General features: G+C 45.1%; 1 protein-coding gene across 1 annotated transcript in view; it reads left to right on the top strand.

Annotated features, from left to right (window-relative positions):
* Positions 1-18,421, top strand: part of LOC135250535 (mediator of RNA polymerase II transcription subunit 14-like) — a 31,354-nt gene extending 12,933 nt beyond the window's left edge. Inside the window, exons 11-30 of the mRNA XM_064326896.1 lie at positions 123-248; positions 543-621; positions 1,211-1,370; positions 1,973-2,167; positions 2,905-3,039; positions 3,666-3,742; positions 4,289-4,449; positions 6,208-6,354; positions 6,689-6,780; positions 8,002-8,154; positions 9,708-9,977; positions 10,377-10,505; positions 10,722-10,833; positions 12,524-12,706; positions 13,162-13,400; positions 15,042-15,221; positions 16,084-16,191; positions 16,753-16,878; positions 17,344-17,533; positions 17,677-18,421. Of these exons, the coding sequence (XP_064182966.1) occupies positions 123-248; positions 543-621; positions 1,211-1,370; positions 1,973-2,167; positions 2,905-3,039; positions 3,666-3,742; positions 4,289-4,449; positions 6,208-6,354; positions 6,689-6,780; positions 8,002-8,154; positions 9,708-9,977; positions 10,377-10,505; positions 10,722-10,833; positions 12,524-12,706; positions 13,162-13,400; positions 15,042-15,221; positions 16,084-16,191; positions 16,753-16,878; positions 17,344-17,533; positions 17,677-17,750 (2,936 nt within the window). The 3' untranslated portion in view covers positions 17,751-18,421. The remainder of the gene's footprint in view (positions 1-122; positions 249-542; positions 622-1,210; positions 1,371-1,972; positions 2,168-2,904; positions 3,040-3,665; positions 3,743-4,288; positions 4,450-6,207; positions 6,355-6,688; positions 6,781-8,001; positions 8,155-9,707; positions 9,978-10,376; positions 10,506-10,721; positions 10,834-12,523; positions 12,707-13,161; positions 13,401-15,041; positions 15,222-16,083; positions 16,192-16,752; positions 16,879-17,343; positions 17,534-17,676) is intronic.
* Positions 18,422-19,231: the final 810 nt, after the last annotated feature.

The raw sequence follows: 19,231 nt of genomic DNA, 5'->3' as shown, positions 1-19,231 counted from the left end.
GAGAAATTTAGAAATTGTGTTTGTAACCTCAATAAAATTAAGCATAAATAAAAGGGAAGAAATAAAATGACTATTAGGCAGTGAAGAGGTGCAATGTTTGAAGCTGTGTTCTTCTGTGCCAGCCTTCATTGAGACCGCCCTCCCCACTTTGGTCATTCCTGTCCTGGAGCCGTGCGGCCGCTCGGAATGCCTGCATATATACGTGGACTTGCATTCCGGAATGTTCCAGCCCATGTTTTACGGAGTCGGTAAGCATCAGTGCTGGAGCCCGTCCGGGGCTCTGACTGTTGTAATGGAAATGGTTTTCTGTGCGTATGTGTCGAGGTCAGGGTTGATGTCAGTTCCATTTCAATGCAATAACTTAAGATAATGAACTGATATTGAGTTTATGATTTGAAAAAATGACTCTAACACTCTGAAGTTTTTTTTTCTGAATAAAGATTCATATTTTGAATTGACTTGCACTAGCTAATTGTAAACACAAATATCTGTGTACGATGAGAGAATGTTGATAGCTCCCTTGTTTTTCCGACTTGCCATAGACCAATCTGTGCTGGATGACATGGAAAAGTCCATCAACGATGACTCGAAGCGCATTGGTTTTTGGCTGCAACAACTCAAGTAAGAGCTTGTCTTTACTGCCCTCACTCCCCTCAGTGTACTTCCATAGCTTTACTTACCCAGTTAATGGGGTTTCAGTTTATTTTTCCAAAGCTTTTGTTAGAACTGACAGGACATTCTTGCCACATTGCATTACTTTACACTAGCTTGTGTGCGTCAGGCAAATGCACTGTTGAGTGGGGTCATAAATCTGTGTCAATTTCAGAAAACAATTTTAATGAATAAGCGATAATTAAATAATTGTGGTTTATTTACATTGAATGCCCTTTTCTGATCTTATTTATGGAACTGACTAATGGGATGTTTCGGTTAATTGTGTGAACTAAAACATTCAGAGGTCGAGTGACAGAGCTCATGTGAAAATTGAGTGCGAAAATCTATTTTGTTGATTTTCAGCTCCAGACGGTTGTCTGCTAACTGTTATTTTCCTCTTTCCGCATTGTCCGGTCGTAGATTTCAATGCCCCGATTCTGCACTTGCTGTGAATGATGCTGAATGCGATAGTGTCTGTGGTGGTAAATGGAGAAGTGCTGATTTGTGATTGTTAGGATGTGTGATGGTGACCGTGGTGACTTGTCGTTGACTGTAGATTTTGGCTGGGGGAACAGCGGTGCAGACAGTCGGTGAAGCACCTCCCCACCCTGTGCAGCGACACCCTGCACCTCTCCAACACCTCCTCCCACCCCGTTGGGGGCCTGTCCAAGCACCGCCTCTTTATCAAGCTCACCCGCCTCCCGCAGTACTACGTTGTAAGACCCCTTCCCTTCCTGTCTCCTAGTATACCTTTAAATCTCTCTCACAGGCTTCTCTCTGTCCAGCTCTTTAACTCGTCCTTTCTCTCCAGGTATATAAATCTCTCCATCTCTCTCAATCTCTTCGTCTTGCTCCGTCTCTCTGTCTCTCAGTTTATCTCAGACTCTTAGTGTCTCTCTCAGACTCTTAAAGTGGCTCTCAGGATCTTAGAGTCTGTCAGATTCTCTCTGTGTCTCACTGATTCTCTCAGAGTCTGTCTAGCTCTTTAACTCAGTCCCAGTCTTTAACTCAGTCTCTCTCAGTCCCTCAAAGTCTCGGGGAATCTATGTCGGTCTGAGTCTCTTTCAGTCTGTCCAGCTCTTTAACTCTCTCCCGGCTCTCACCAGGTCTCCTAGGATGTTCAGAATGTAGTTTTTCCCAAGATGGGTGTTCCCTAAAGCAAATCCTGAGGGGAAAAGATGGATAAGTGGGCTTTGATGCACTGAAGGTGCCTGCTAAGATCCTGAGTAAAGTGGGTGATGTTAGGGCGCTCAGACCGGTGACATACGTCACGTCGTGTGAGGCTGACCGCACCTCTCTCTCTGTCCCGGCCTCTCAGGTGCTGGAGATGTTGGACGTGCCCGCCAGCCCCACTGAGCTGGAGTACAGGTACTACTTCCTGGCGGTCACCCAGGTGGAGGGGGATGAGGGCCCACCAAGTGCCCAGCTCTTCCAGCAGTTCAAGCCCAACCTGGAGGAGCTGGTGATGGACGCCTCTTCAGGCAAGGGTGCCAGGCCGGGGACCAAGAGGAAGGTAGGCCGGAGACACCACCCCTTTCAACAGGTTTGATCTACGAGCACGGCAAAGTAACCAGGCCCTTACGCACATCTCAATTGCTGTGCTGCTGGAAGGCGTGTCAGGTGACAGCGACTCTGCGGATAGTTTGTATTCATGCTGTGACTACCACAATGTGCAGCAAAATTCAGCAGGTTGAAGACACAAAATGGCTGCCAGAGTGTTGCAGGTACTGCAGTTTGAGTCGGTCAGGGGGAGGGGCTTGTTATGCGATTGATGTCTATGTGCCCTCCCCTAGCCCTTTATTTATAGGACAATGGGACCGGTTATTGTTTATGATGTCGTAAATTTGTTCCTGACAGGAAGAGAAATGGCTGTTATTTTAGTATGAGTAATATGGAGTCTGTGTGTGTGTTTGTGCATGCACGTGTTTGTGCTTACGTATGTTTGTGTGTGCTACAACTGAGTATTATACCTGAATTACCTATACCTGTGTATAAATGTATTGCAGCTTTGTTGGGAAGCCATCTCGCACACTATGTCTGTGCTCTGACTCACATCAGACCTGACAACATCAGCATAGGAAAAGTGGAACATGAGAATTTTCTAGAATGTGATATTATTGGCCCACAGATGATGTGAGCCTCACCGGTTTAATAAAGGCCATATATCTTAGAGCCGGATGTGGTCTGAGTCATCTCATGGCTCTGAACCTGGCAGGGTGTTAACCACATGCCCCGTGTCTTTTCTGAAAGCTATCAGGAGAACAGGGCGCCGTCGAACCCAAAAAGCCCAAACGATCGGGGGAGATGTGCGCCTTCAACAAAGTGCTCGCCCACCTGGTTGCCATGTGTGACACCAACATGCCGTTCATTGGCCTGCGCTGCGAGGTAAGGGGTCCTACCCTGTGGGTCAGGGAGGGGCTGAGGTGGCAAGCAAGATACCTGTGACAATAACAACTTTTGTATTAATTTTTCACTAACGTTCACAACTATCAAATTACATAGAGCACTTGTTACACACAATACACCCGTTGCAGTATACATGTACTTATGTCTAATTTCTTAGCATACTTGTTTTAAATTGAAACTGATTACATTCTTATTTCAGCCCTTTGAGTTAAAAGCAGGTGCATTGATCAAAGGAATTCTCCAACTACATTTAGAAAAGAACACTCAACATTTTTAGTTAAACTTTGGCCCCAGAGGTCCAAATATTATGGAAAACTGGCACAGTGAGATGACAACTATCTCACTGATGAAGGCGAAATTACAAAATGTTCAAATTTTGCCTCATCTTACATATTGAGTGTAGATCTTTCCTGAAGGTTTGTGAACTTCCGTGATTGCAAGTGTCAAGCTACGTTTGAATAAGCAGCGATGTTGCCGTGTACATATTCACTCATTAAGTGGCTATCAGCAGTCATAAAGTGTAGGGACTGCCGCTCAAGGTGCTCTCCTGATGCTTGATTGTTGCTAGGAGACAGATTTATGAAGTTGTGTGCTTTTGCTCGCAGCTGTCCAACATGGAGGTCCCTCACCAGGGCGTTCAGGTGGAGGGGGACTGCTGCAGTCACGCCATTCGCATCCTCAGGTAAGAGAGGGACTTCCACATCCGTGAAGTACTGTCGTATCCCAGAGCCCTTTGCAATTTCCTCAGCATGACTGAGTTTGCACTGTGCTGTGGGCTTATTTCCTGTTTCCCTCTCCATAGTGCCAGCTTTTTTAATGGAATTGGATATGGCAGCATTGTTGCTTTGGATATTTGTTCTATTTGGGTCATCACCTTGCACGTATATCCATACAACTTTCTTGAATTAACAGATAACCATGGAAGCATTCATGAACTTGCTGTGAGAAGCTAGCCATGCTAGAAATAAAATAAAACAATATTTATCTGGATATTAAGATTTAAACATTTTGCAATATACAGGTACATATACAAACTATTGCTGCATTCAGATGTTAAAATACTGCACACTGCTGCTAAATACATAGAAAATATTGATAATACATTGCCGTATATTCCATTGCTATAAGGGGGAAGCCCAGTGATAGCCAGCTATAAAAAATGAAAAGGGCCCATTAGACCATGTGTATGTTACGGTTGAGGTGAAGCCCAGCTCTCTGTCTCTGTCAGGATCCCGCCCAGTAAGGGCGTCAGCGTGGAGACCCAGAAGGCTCTAGAGCGCTCCCTGCTGGACTGCACCTTCCGCCTGCAGGGCCGCAACAACCGCACCTGGGTGGCGGAGCTGGTGTTTTCCAACTGCCCGCTCGCCAGCACCTCCATCAAGGAGCAAGGTCAGTGCTGCCGCACCTGAATCAGGGTGCACATTCACACAGCTGATCTGGGATCAGGTTTGCCCTGGTCATATTTTAACCTTATCCATTATGAGCTGAAAGGCACAACTGATCTTGGATCAGGGTCGGTATTCCAGGCCTGTATTACAAAGGCTATGGACAGGGGAAACAAAAGGCATGGCGGATCCTAGATCAGGGCTTGTGTCCATAAATAGTCTCGGTGTAGGAGCGCTGATCTTGGTTTAGCTGTTGTAATCCATAATGAGTTAAAAGGCAGAACTGATCTCTTATGAGCTCTTCTTCTCTGAGATACTTTATGGACAGCTGTGCAGAACTGTGGGCTTTTCTTAGCAATAATCCCATCTGCGTAGTGTCACGTACTACAGAAGTTGTTAAATTATGTACAGCTTCCTCACGGAGCTTCATAGAAATAGGTGAGAAATGTTGCTGTGCTTTCAGTAACGGCTCTCAGATGATGAAAATGCTTAAATTTTTGACAATATAAGAGTATTTTATTTCTTTTTTTTGAGGTTTGTGTTTTGCATCAAACCTTGTTCTTGAAGATACAGTTTGTAGCTCATTCTCCGAATTAATTTTTGTTGCCTTTTATCCCCACGTAGACACTGAGCTATACCAAGCACAATCCTCCATTTCCTATACATGTTGGAAACTGTCTCTGTTATAGGACAATCACCAAGCAACGTCACCATAGCAACGTTTATTTCATTGCCATCTCGTTGTCCTGCCCTTTTTCCCCCATCCCAAAAATGCTGTGCTGCTGTCTACATTGATCCCTGTGAAAGCAGCATTAGCCTGCTGGTTTTGACGATGGGGGCTCTGTGCACATTGGGCCTCAAAGCAAAGGCCTGACAGGTGGTCTGTGTTCAGGCAGCACAGACCTGGGTCTGTCTCCTCTGTGCCCTCCCTGCGCCAGACAGAAGCGCTTCTTTGCGGGGGCATCGAACCGGATTCCGCCACAGGTTCTGTTGCCCTGGGCGACGAGATGAGCCAGTGGTTTGTTAGGATTGGGTGGGGGTGTAAATGTATTCCCTTCCTCCTTTATTTCCTTGTTCTGTGATAACCCCCCCCCCATAAGAGGATCCTGTCATATCGGCCTTTGGCTGCCAGAGGGATACTCAGGGCCTCAAAGTGACTCCTGTTGAAAGTGTTAGTCTCATAGAACTGTCTTGTTTTTACCTTCCTCCTCTCCTAATGGCTTAAAAATGGGGGTGTTGGCTGTTTCTGGCCAATCAGAGTGGGTAGAGTGAGTAACCACCCACCCTATCCCCGACACGCTCTCTTCATTATCAAACGTCTTAATCGTTTGTATATGGTCATATGTGTATGTTTATGGTCTTGTTTGGTGGACCGCTCTTTGGTTTAGTGATATACTTTGTTTATTGAGTTTGTGTCTGCTATGCACTACGAAGACCGATGTTATTTTTTCAGCATGACGAATAAAGGCATCTGAACCTGGTCTGAATTAATGACGCGCGGGTGAACGGCTCAAGTGAGGACACCGGGTGTGACGGAGCTCATTTCTGGGCTCTCGAAGTGTGTCTCGCGTGCAGTGAGGGAATATTAATGAGCCAGAACCCGAAGGGCTCGAGGGACAAGAATAGGAAATGGAGAAGGTCTGGTGTCATTACAGATGGCTTTCTGTGCGAGTGGTAAATAGGTTTTGAATGTGTGCGTGCGCGTGCCTGTGTGTGTGGGCGTGCGTGTCTTTTGTGCCTAATCGCTCTCGCGTGTCCACAGCTTCCACCCGCCGCGTGTACCTGACCTATGAGAACCCTCTGTCAGAGCCCGTGGGCGGGCGCAAAGTGGTGGAGATGTTCCTGAACGACTGGGACAGCATCAGCCGGCTGTACCAGTGCGTGCTGGAATTCTCGCACTCCCTACCAGGTGAGCACCACACGGCCCCGGATATGATGACTGTTTCAGAGCAGCATCTTGATAGGATATTTTTATTTCAGCGTGTTCTGTTGAATAAACGGAAAAAGAGAAATAGGTGTAGTTCTGGAATGATCTATGTGTTCAGCGTAGAGACTAATTCGCTGGCGTGCGCGGACGGCGTTTCCTCGCGGTTGCCGGGCCAGCTGGGAGCGGAGACGCCTGCGCGTGCGGCGGCGCCAGAGCTCCGCGCTCTCCCGCATGTTTATTCATGACGTCTCAAGGCCCTTGTACTTCCTGTCTCCTTTCTCACCCCTCCCCCTGCCTCTCTTCCCCCCACCCACAGACATCCCTTCCTATCTGAGCCTCTTTGCGGAGATCCGGCTGTTTAATTACCGCAAGCTGGTCCTGTGCTACGGCAGCTCCAGGGGGAGTTCGGTGAGTGCCAGCCGGGGAAGCCTCCTTCAAACGGGAGCAGAGAGCGGGCGCGGAGACCTCGGCTCCCGCCAGGAGGGATTCGGTGGTGAACTACTCGCGGGGTGCTGCCCCGCCAACCGAACGGCTACCCTCGGCTAGCGCAGATCCGTTTGGAATGCGTGTGGAATGCAACCGTAACCAATCAACAAACCCTCACGCTCACGGTTAAAAGGAAAACTGGCAGAGTGGTCTATATTAAAAGAAGGAAAGAACACCGCACACTTAAGCTCTGTAATGTGATTACCAGTGTTTCCACTTCAGGTCTTTGTCCGGGCACTATGATTCACATTCCAAACATTTCCTTAAAAGGCAATCGTACACCTGATGGCAGCTGTGATGTCATGAGATTATTCGATTACATTGCCGTGACTCGCATTGTATCGACTTCTGTTGTTCACATTGCGACCAGTGATGCCTTTAGTGGTCATACGTAATTCAGTTAAAAAATGGATCACTCCTGCAATGATAACACAAGATATAATTTTTCACATTTAAATATTAAAAATTCACCATAATCGCATTAGACTAATCTATTGAGGTGCATTACATGTACATTTTAACACAGTTCTCTACATATTCACATCTTGTGTTTTGGACGTCCAAATTTAGGCAGCGAGGGGCTCTTTGAAAGAAAGAAAAAGTAGCCAAAATTAAGATGTCAAATATTAGGCTTCCTTCCTGAGCTTCTAATCTGTGACCAGTGAACTGTAGCGCAGTCACTGTTGGAATCATGTTACGGTGAGGCTTCACAATGTATTTATATGAGCTGGCGATGCAGTTCCACAGAAACTGCCCAGAGCATGCCGTTTGGTCCCTCGCCAGTGAAATTTGTGAAAACGGCGACCCATGAGTTATGGTCAGAGGGTGAGAATTCCTCCCTTCAGTCCCCAGAAAATTCCGTAGGCCAGCACAGGAGCCGTATTGTGACTGGTTAGGCTCAAGTGCGCTCACAATGACTGCTCTGTCTCGTCTTCCTCCCCACAAATCTGAGCTTAGCACCACTGCCAAGACCTTGGGGAATCTCGCCACAGTTACAATGGGCGTAGTTGCAATTCAGTATTAATGTTCGTGGCACCGACTTGATGTCGTTTGATTAGAATGTCTGCTGGTGGTTGTCATATTCCCAGGGGAACAGTTGTAGCAGGTTTGGCGAGACTCAGCGACCCGATCTCTCACCTCCAGGTCACGATCCAGTGGAACTCGGCCGCACATAGGTTCCACATCTCTCTGGGCACGGTGGGGCCCAATTCTGGCTGCAGCAACTGCCACAACATCATCCTGCACCAACTGCAAGAGATGTTCAACAAGACTCCCACAGTAGTACAGCTGCTGCAGGTATCTCCATCCGCCCTACAGCAGTGTCACAACAGCGACGTTCTGATATTGACTCTGAGCTGAAGGCACTGCTGCTATCGCGTAATGTCACGTGAGCTGACCGGATCTCAGGAGATGAAACTGATGCCATCTGCGGTGTCTATGACATTAAACTTTATACTCAATTATTTAGCAAACCTAGGGTGGTTGTCCGTGCATTAGAAATGAGACTTTAGAATACTGATTGTTTATGTGTAGAATTTGAGTATGTTCTTTAGCATACAATGACCTTTAAGGCATTTTTGTTTAAGCTCATCTCGAGAAGAGTATTTGCTAAATGTGATGTAAACTTAAATGCAGAATTGCATACACAACAGGGAATTTGGTATATTTTATTTTATAAAATAAGCTTTCATCTTCATCCACCCCAGCCCATCTTTTTGAGAGATTGAATAATGCTCTTATTTAGACCTGGGGTTGTCCTCAACTAAAAAAATCTTGGTTGACTAACTGGCAGTTTATTCGACTAAGAATCGTTTTTTTTCCCCATAAGTAAAGACATCCAATTCATTTGAATTATTTACATTGTATGCACTGCCATTGTCTCTTTTGGCACAATCTGTTGTTTGATGAAGTTTTTAGGAAGGTTTACATTGGAGGGACTGCTCAGAAACCAGAATATACCCAGGCAATTGCAAGACTGCTGTGTTGATTTTTTGTGTGACAACTCAGACTGTGAAACTGAGGGTGGAAAAACCCAAGTGCTCGCAACGTCACTGCACTGATTCTCTCGGTGCCGACCTGCAGGTCATTGGCTGTTAAACCAAAACAAAAAATAAATTTATAATAATGCATCATTTAGTATGCTTGTTCTAATAATGCATAATCTATTTGCTAGTTTATTGGGCTAATTAAACAAATCTTAATTAAAAGGCAAATGCAATGTCATTAGACACAGCTCCAGTGCCTTCATGTCCTATCTTAAGTGAATGTGAAGATTGCTTCAACAATTATTTTTTGTTGTGAAGTGCAACCACTAGAACAACAAATTAAACCATAATAAGAACAGCTTTTATGCCTTATGCTTTTAAAAGCCCATTCGTCCAGAACCAGAAAACAAAAAATGTTTCCATAAATGTGCTTTTAAACGTCCATTCTTCAGAACCAGGAAAACAACAAGCTTCCTCATAAATGACATAAATAACGATGAAGCCCATTTGTTCAGAAAGAAAAAATTAGCATTAATGCGGTTGTAAATAAATAATGAAAAGAAGCTGATAAATGGAGCAACAATAAATTGTTTTTAGAACTTCTAAAAAATAATAATTTCACGAATCTAAAGATAGACGTAGGCTATTCTATAAACCGGACCCGATAATTACATCTACTTACTCAAAACAGCGATTGCTCATCTTACAGAATCTTAGTCGGACGAGCGGTTTCAACTAAACAATTGACTGTCCGACTGAACGAAACTGGCCCTATTTAGAATGCGGAAGGTTAACGCGTTAAAATTATGATGAGGAGATGCGTCGACTTGAGCGGGAGCCGCATTTGTTTCCTTCTTCCTGCAGGTGCTGTCGGACACCCAGGCCCCCCTCAACGCCATCAACAAGCTGCCCACGGTGCCCATGCTGGGCCTGACGCAGAGGACCAACACGGCCTACCAGTGCTTCTCCATCCTGCCGCAGTCGCCCACCCACATCCGCCTGGCCTTCCGGAACATGTACTGCATCGACATCTACTGCCGCAGCCGGGGCGTGGTGGCCATCCGCGACGGCGCCTACAGCCTCTTCGACAACACCAAGATCGTGGAAGGGTTCTACCCGGCGCCTGGCCTCAAGGTACACCCTCTCTGCGCTTCACAGACCAAACTTTACTTCTCCTGAATTATGCCTCAGTGCTTCTTATAATGTCAAGCGCATTTCTTTTTTTTGTCAAAAAGAAAATCGGTGACTAATTAAATACGAATTTTTATTTTTATTATTATATTATTACATGGTTGGCAGGTAATACGCAATATCTTGAGTGTGTTTTCAGTGCTTTTTCTAGTTTAACATTAGGCATTAAGTTCATATAAAACCAAAACGATCAACATTTAACCTACTTTCAGAAGCATTCATAGTTATTGCTGTTATTATTAAACGAACCTGAAGAAATCCAAGCGTAGTGATGAGGGGACATTATTTCTCTTGTGCTGGGGACTGATGTTTGGGCGTCTCCTTTCGCCCGTCACCCCGCAGACGTTCCTGAACATGTTTGTGGACAGCAACCAGGACGCCCGGCGACGCTCCATTAACGAAGACGACAACCCACCCTCTCCAGTGGGCGGAGACTCCATGGACTTCATGTACCAGCTGCAGCCTCAGCAGGTGGGAGGGGCCTCATGCAGGCCAATGGGCAGCTGAGCACTGCTGCTCTGTTTTGCCTGTATTTTGCTAATTGTTCAGCATCCCTCGATATCTTGGTGTGAAGAGCCCAAAATAAAAAAGATTAAGTAAATTTCATTAAAATGAAATTGTTAGAAATGAAGGTCCTCATTGCATAGAGTGAATAGGTTTTCTTGAGTTCTCCTCCTCTTATTGCAGTTTGGGAAGCAGCAGGCAGGAGGCGGAGTCTACCCTCCCCTCACCTCCCCGCCCGGCCCATACCATGCCAATGTAGCACCCTCACCCACCATGATGCCAACACAGTCTCCAGGTAAGAAACCTGCCGTCCTTGTGTTTTGCGTCATCTGTGTTTGGCAGCCAACGAGAGGGGTAAGAAGCACAGGTTACGGCTTGAACTGCATGTCCAGTTGCCCTCAAACTAGTGTCTGTCCAGCAGTCTGTCTGTGTGTCTACGGCCAAGTTTTATTTATTTAACATTTTTATTTTCCCAGGAAATTCCTTGGGCTAAAATCTTTTTTCAAGCGAGTCCTGGCTAAGTCAGCAGCCACAATGAGTAAATACAATGCATGAAAGGTCACAGTTAGCAGAGACTTTGTTAGTACAGTTCTTACCAGAAGTGATATACCCAAGGGTAATGAATTCATTAAAATGTATTATCGCATTTAAATTAGTTTATGATTAGAAAATGCTGTTCTCCTTAATTCGGAGATTGTGGTAGGAAAACTGTGTAGATAGTAACTGTGTAGATAGTAAGGGCATTCATTAAAAGACAGAAGAACAGCCATAGAACGGCTTTTATATAAAAAAACTACCAATGGTACTGTTTGCGGGTGCCTACGGATGACCAACCTAGTTTTTATGAGGCGCAATGATGTGCGCGTGACAGAATTTGTAATAAACCTGTGGGAATAATAAACCTGAGGGAAGTTTGCACTGTGGGTGGGTGTGTGTGTGCGTCTGTGTTCATTTTCTCCGTCCAAGTGCTTGTGTCTGTGAGAATGTTTACACTGGCTCTACCAGCATCTATGCTCAGTGAGTGGGAGAAAGACGTGCCTGCATCAGATCAGACGGTAGAAGCATGTGTTTGGGCCTGTGCCCCCACTTACCCATCCAGCCAGACCTGTCGGGGAATTTCCACTGTCCTGCTTCTGCCTGTGTGTGGCGATTGCTCCGCCGGTGTCTGACGGAGCCGACCAATAGGGTGATCGCGTGCTGACGGAGCCCACTGATTGGTCGATTATATGTGTGGGTCGGGGCTTCAGAGCACTTTGAAATCATGAGATGAAAGATGGTATATGAAATAGTCTATTATTAATATCTCATAATGGGCCTGTAATATCCTGTTGAAGGTCAGTGCAGATAGGATCATGTCTAGAAACTGGGAAGTGACTATTTTTCCAGGTGGGCAGTTTATACAGGTTTATCTTGCTACACTAAAATCACATGGTCTCTGGTCTCATTAAATGGCGAAAGGGCTTTCCGTTACTGAATTTGATAATTGGAGCAACTCATTTTTACTGATTTGTTTTGAAATGTAAAGACCAGGGGCAGATAAAGAAATGATTTAACAACGAACATGAATTTTGCAGCAGGCACGACTGCTGCTATCTAGAGTATTCGTTGATTTGCCGCTTTATATCTCTGATGTCATCTCGTATGTGCGTGTGATATTCATAAGATAAGAATTCCTACTGCAATCATTTTTTCTAATGGGCATATCTGCTTTGGTCTGTCTCAGTTTAACCTTCAGAAACTGCTAATGGTGAGACTAGACACTTGGTACTTTGACTCCTTAGTTTCTTCCTCTCTGGCTCTAAAAGTGAAAATTTTCTTCTTATTTCGTCACTGACACTGAACCTGGCCAAGAGAGCAGCATAAATGAATATGCATAGACGGGCAAGGCAATAATACAGTGACTTTATTGTGATTGTTATTCATGATGATAGTGATGATGAAGTATTCATTGCCCATACAGCTGATACCTTGCATTTGTGTTGCAGGAGCTTTGGACCCTAGCTCTCCTTATGCCATGGTTTCACCCAGCCAGCGCCCTGGCACCTGGCCAGGGTCACCCCAGGTTCCTGGCCCCTCCCCAGGGGCACGAATCCACGGGATGTCCCCAGGGAACCCCTCGCTCCACTCTCCCATTCCGGATGTCTCTCACTCTCCACGTGCTGGGACCAGTAAGTCGTTGCATGTTGAGACCACTGCAGCTGTATCTTTTTTCTGCCGTCCACCACAAGAGTATATACATGCAGAATCCAGGGGTTTAGCATAAGGGTTGAAATGTCATTTTAGGTAATAACACATAAAATATTCGATCACTTAACTTGCTTCAGCCATAATGCGATAATTTTATTTCGCCTTGCGGTGGTTCACATTTTGACCCTTGGGTCTTCATCACAACATTTTGCTCTCTTGATACATTAGTTAGTTAAAGTACTCTTATATCTGTTGACTTGATGCCTTTCTGGAAAGTTTTGTTTTTCTCGTGCCCAGTTAGCTATGTAGTCTGAACGGAGATGCTCAAGTTTGCAACAGACACTAGCGGTGCATAGACTGGTGACAGTGTAGAAAACCATATGGTGTTCACAGTGCCATGCCTGCTTATATGCAACTTCATTCACCGCATTAACAGGCTCCCAAGCGATGTCATCCAACATGGCACCCCATCGTAGGCTACCTCAGCGCTCGTGGGCGGCCTCCATCCCCACCGTGCTTACCCACAGTGCCTTGCACGTGCTGTTGCTGCCGTCGCCCACACCCTGCCTGGTACCCGGGCTGGCTGCCAGCTACCTGTGCTCCCCTCTGGAGCGGTTCCTTGGCTCTGTCATCATGAGGAGACACCTGCAGCGGATCATCCAGCAGGAGCCCAACGTGAGCCTCTTCGTCCGTCTGTCTGTCCGTCTGCATGACTGTTCTCTCTCCATCTTTTCCTTTGCCTGTACATGGCCTTCTCTGTCTTCGCCTGTAAATGTCCATCTGCTCAGCTTTCTTCTATCTGGCACCTAGCTCGCTAGCCAGTTTACTGGATTATTTCACCTGAAGAGTTTGATTGTTAGCTAACTGCCTATGCTAGTCCTGTTAGTCTGCAAGGTATAGGACTGAAATACTACCATGTTTCATGGAACTTGCCTAGAACAAAGTGTGTGCTGCAAACAGCTCTGTCTCACTGTTTCTTGGAAAGACTGGACCAGGTGACTGCAGCCTTCAACAATCTTCTCCTTGCTTTAAAATGATTTGGGGAATTTTATAAAATCTCACGTCTTTCTTTTCTAACGACCAACAAATTACATATTTAATAAATCATCAGGCTTGGTTGGTATTCGTTAATTAACATTGCTGTAATGGTGAGCCGGAAAACCAGAGGGTAGTAAAATTGTGCTGGAACCTTTGTTTATATAAAGTTATGACATAAAACAACCCCTATTCATCTGTCTGTACATATTTGTCTATGTATATTTTCTCCACCTTTTTTCCCCCATGTCTTCATCCATCTCCATTTTCTGTTGGTCTGTTTGTTGTTTTCAGTATATTAGATTATATATTTCCTTTTCCATTTGTCTGTCTCTATATTCTTCAACATCCTACTCCCTCTGTGCATGCATCTACTTGACCTACCTTCTGATTATTCATCCTTCTCCATCTTTCTCTCCTTTATGAGCTATTGTCTTCAGTTCTTCATATTTCTCTTGTTTTTCTCTAATGATATGTCTGTACTTCAAAATTGAAATGTCAGACAAAGTGTTTGATTCTCTCATTAGCAGTCATCCACACTCGCATTTAATCTGAGCTCGGTTGGCTTTTCTTAATTGGTTGAGTTAGGATGCCCCAGAATGACTCCTGCGAAAATGGACATTATGCTAAGCAGGCCCCCTCTTCAGGTTGGGGAAACTCAGGCCTGTCCACCTCTGCTCTCTCCCGGGACGCACACAGAATGCAGGGCAGCCCAATTAACAGGGAAGGTCACTGCATCAGCTGTAGCTCTGTTGCCTCAACCATGTGGGAAAATGGAAATGGCTGGTGTGATGGACAGGTGGTGAACCAAAGGCCCCATACCTTTCAGATATTTGGCTGTACAAGAGGGTGTGGAATGAATGCTAATGATTCAATTTAATGGTTCATTTGTTCTCTTAAAACTGTTAACCACATACCAGCTCTACAGGATTTATCTTGTATTGATAGACAATGTACTAATAAAAGGTCTTTGTTTTCCCCATCATTTTATTGACCATTTTTGGTAAGGACATTAAACCCAGGCTCTCCACCCCATTTTGACCTATAGCATTTTAAATAACCTGCTTGCTTACAGTTTCTCCAGTGTGTAGTTTGACAACAAGATTTAACATTTTTTTAAAGGAAAATGCACTTGACAAGAGAAGCCAGGTGAAGATCAGCTAGCTCGCAGCTTTGTGAATGTTGCTGCTTGTCTACAGCAAGTGCTGGCACTGTAGGGTTGATTCATCCTGTGCATATGAGGAGCATGTCTGGTTTATGGTAGTACTGTTCCCTTTGCAGCTCAACATCCTTACCTCCAATGAGCCTGGTGTCATCAATTTCAAGACGGACGCACTGAAGTGTAGGGTGGCACTGAACCCCAAGACTTACCAGACCCTGCAGCTGAAGGTGACCCCTGAAAATGTGGGCCCATGGTCCCAGGAGGAGTTGCAGGTGTTGGAGAAGTTCTTTGAGACCAGGGTGAGACCACATGCACATGCACACGCCCACACACATGCATATCCTTTTGAAATGAAGAAATCAATACAAACGAGATTATATCAGTATGAAAAGGAAGATGTTAGCCCTAAACCCACATCATGTGTTTGTGCGAATAAAGCATACTTTAGCTAACCGCTGCAGGGCCAGTGCTAAAAGACAGACAGCAGAGCAGGCTAATGTGTGAAACCCCTACCACCTCCTCACGATGAGGCCACGAGTGTTTTTGAAGCTCTCTCTGTTAGTCAGATGTGTGGTGGGCGTGAGCTAATTTCCTGTGTGACCCACTTCCCAGACAGCTGAAAGGAGGCTCTCTCCCTGCCCACTCGCTCAACCTGGGCTGCGCATTCAATTTCCAAGGCAGAACTCTGACGTCAAGCGTGTCCTGAATCTTGTTGATGCCAGTGACTTGGGGCTTTTGAACGTTCGGTAGTGGGTGGTGTCATGTGACCTTCCCATGTCCTTACCATGTCATTGCATGCAAGAGCAGGTTGGGAGCCGAGAGGAACTGCAACATGTGGTTCTACCGTTGTTATGCAGTTTTTCTGGCACATATCACTGCATTGGTACCAATTTGATTGTAGCTTTGCTTATATTTAGCTCTAGCTGTAATTTTCTACACATAATAAATGCACCTTCTATAAGTCACTTCAGTTAAAGGTACCTGTTTCATCTCTGAATGATCTTGGGGGGGTTGAGGGGAAGCTCTGTGGCTCATCTTGTGCTTTTGGGGTGTTCTCAACATGATAATCTGGATCCTTGCAGGTCAAGATGAGCGTATGGTACGTGGAGTCATTCTCACACTGTAGTTAATATTCTCCGTGTTCTGAATCTCTCCTATCAGGTGGCTGGCCCTCCATTTAAGTACAACACGCTAAATGCCTTCACTAAGCTGCTGGGAGCACCCACCAACATTCTGCGAGACTGTGTCCGCATCATGAAGCTGGAGCTGGTGAGTCTGCTGTGTGTCGCTGCCTGTGGGGAGGTATGCATCAGTGTTCAATTCAGTCAATTCAGGGAAATAACTGAAATATCCGACAATGTCCTGATTCATTTTTCTGAATTGACTGAATTGAAGTGGAATTAACCCAAATTCTGATCAACATAACATCTGGGTGTGCAATAACAAAAAATGTAGACACTAACCAGATGGTCAGCAAAGCCCTGACTTGTCCTTCCTTTTTCTTAGCTACAGGATGTTCTGTTTGGTTACAGGACCTTCTGGTGGTGCATTACTATGAGTATTCATGCAGAGGTGTGCCCAAGAACAGAACATCCATTGTCTTCCCCTTGGCCTAACACCTTCATGGATATACAAAATATGCATAAATCTGGAATATTTCAGCTGCAGTGGGGTAGTGATGGAATATTCAAAGTTAAGAATATGAAGCTGACCATCTGGTTGATGTATAGAATCTGTGGGGAAAGCATGCCTGTGATGTTTGACTGTGTGTGGGGAGGTGGACGCGGCTGGTGTCCAGGTCCATGACGCTGGCTCTCTTATATGCTCCAGTTCCCAGACCAGGCCGCCCAGCTCAAGTGGAACGTGCAGTTCTGCTTGACCATTCCCCCTAGTGCCCCGCCCATTGCACCACCAGGGACCATAGCTGTGGTGCTCAAATCCAAGATGCTGTTCTTTGTGAGTACACCTGCTGTCTTATGCCGAGGAACCCAGTGAAAGGCACCATGGTTCTACTGTTCATCCTGGCAGCCATTTTAACACCCTAAACAGGCTAAGGAGCTGCAAAGTGAGCCATCAAAAAGCTTGTTTGAAAACTGTAACTGAGGATACTACAGTTTTGGGTCTACTTAAGGATATGGCTCAGAGATAAATACATGCCATATAAGAGTCATGTGACTTCATTTATATAGGGCTTCATGTGTGTTTGCTGCATATGTGAGTGTTAGTTTCTGCAGGTCAGCTTTAATAAAGGTTTTAACATGTATAAAACGTTTTAACGCATGCCAGCCATTATCTTGATAAAGGAAACCGGTATAAATATAGCTTTTTCTGGAGCTAATACGCTTAAAACTGTGCGTAAATCTGGCCTGAAGTGCAGTGTGTATAGATTCTGATCCATCCCCACGCCCCCTCCTCCCCCAGCTCCAGCTGACCCAGCGGCTGGTAGCGCCCCAGGAGCCCGTGAGCATCATCGTGCCCATCGTGTACGACATGGCCACGGGGCTGACCCAGCAGGCGGACATCCCGCGCCAGCACAGCTCCTCCGGAGCCGCCGCCCTCATGGTCAGCACCATCCTCAGGAGGTTCAACGAAATGCACCCGCCCCGCCAGGGTGAGAGCCTTTCCGCCTGCGGTTACTCAGTGGACCCGCTTTTGTGTGTGTGTGCATGTGTGCGTGTGCATGCATGTGTGTGTGTGTCTGTTTGTGTGTGCGTGTGTGCTTTAATCTCATTTCTCCCTTCTTTTCCTCTTCAGGTGAATGCACAATATTTGCATCTGTTCATGAGCTCATGGCCAACCTCACACTGTCCCCTGGTGGACGCCCGTAGATTAAATTCTACATCTCCGAAGCAGCTCTGGACATTGTACGCACTGGCTACCAACGAGACAGTCGAATAAAGAAACCTCTCAACTGCAGCTATTGGGTTTGCTTATCCCAGGTGTACGCCATTCTGAACAAACGGAAAGGGAGTGGACTGCGATCAGCGATCAAGCCTTTTGTTATTCTATATAAATACATTTTGTAATATATAAAGAGGCAATCAAGGACCTCTTGAATTTACAAGCGGTAAATCTCTTTGAAGAAGTAAATGAGAATTATATTTTTCAGACTCACTGCTTTCATTGGGGGGTAAAAAAAAAAGTGTCCAATGAGTTTGAGGTTTTTATACCTACAGCTGTACATTTGTATATTACAGTGTTTTGAAAAGAATACAGATGACGTTTTGCAAGAAACTTTACTCAGATTCTTTTTTATACCAATGCTGTTGAGGGGTTGGAGCCGTTTTCTTTTTTAATGCTGTCGGTAAATATCCTTCCTTCCTGATGTCATGACAGAAATTAAATACTTTTTTCAGTTACGACTGTCAGTTTTATTACTGTAAATCTACCTGTATAAGCATTGTTTTAATATGATTGCCTATGCGGGCTAAAGCAAGAATCTAAGACCTCTTGTCTGTCTGAAGCACTATTTAATAAATAATAAATGGATACTCTGAAAGGATACATCAAATTGGTGATTTTTTTTGTTTTTATTTATTTTATTATTTTTACATATTAAGCTGTTTTTATGCTTGTGTAATTATTTACATTGCAATTTTGCAAGCCATCACTGATTCCTTTAAAAACAAGGTCCACGTGTAACAGTCTATTCTGTACACTGTATACACCGTAATTGCGTCAGCTAAACTCATACTGCCCTGCAAACTTCACTTTTAAAAATGTACTGGCATTGATAGGAATATGGTCCTGGTGAACTGTTTGACTTGGCCTTTCACACATATTTGCCTTGGCTCCAACACATTTAAAATTTGATCTCGGATCACTATTTAATTTCAATGTATGAATATGGCTGAGCTACCATGGTCACAGGTATTGAACTGAGAGTATCCCTTGGAGATACTTAAAGTGACTCTACGGACACTTATATATTAATAAGGTATACCGCTGACAATCAGTTGTCTGACTTGGGTCCCGGAAGCATTCATCGACCCAGAGAAATGGGCAAAACATAGCTACAGGAAAGCAGCACATAGCCTACTAGTTTTTTAATCCGCTCTGAGTATGACTTCTTTAAGCGCAGTCATCACTTTCAGGGATGTGGCAGCGTAGTATAATGGGTAAGGAGTTGGTCTTGTAACTCTGAAGGGCATGGGTTCGATTCCCAGGTAGGACACTGCTGTTGTACTATTGAGCAAGGTACTTAACCTGCAGTGCTTCATATATCCAGCTGTATAAATGGATGCCATGTAAATCTCTCTGGATATGGATGCTTTGCTCTTGTGTCAAACTGAGCAGCCTCACTTGGATC

This window comes from Anguilla rostrata, chromosome 3, assembly GCF_018555375.3.
Source record: "Anguilla rostrata isolate EN2019 chromosome 3, ASM1855537v3, whole genome shotgun sequence".
Taxonomy (NCBI): domain Eukaryota; kingdom Metazoa; phylum Chordata; class Actinopteri; order Anguilliformes; family Anguillidae; genus Anguilla; species Anguilla rostrata.
The sequence above is the reverse complement of the archived record's forward strand: the minus strand, read 5'-3'. Positions and strand labels throughout refer to the sequence as shown.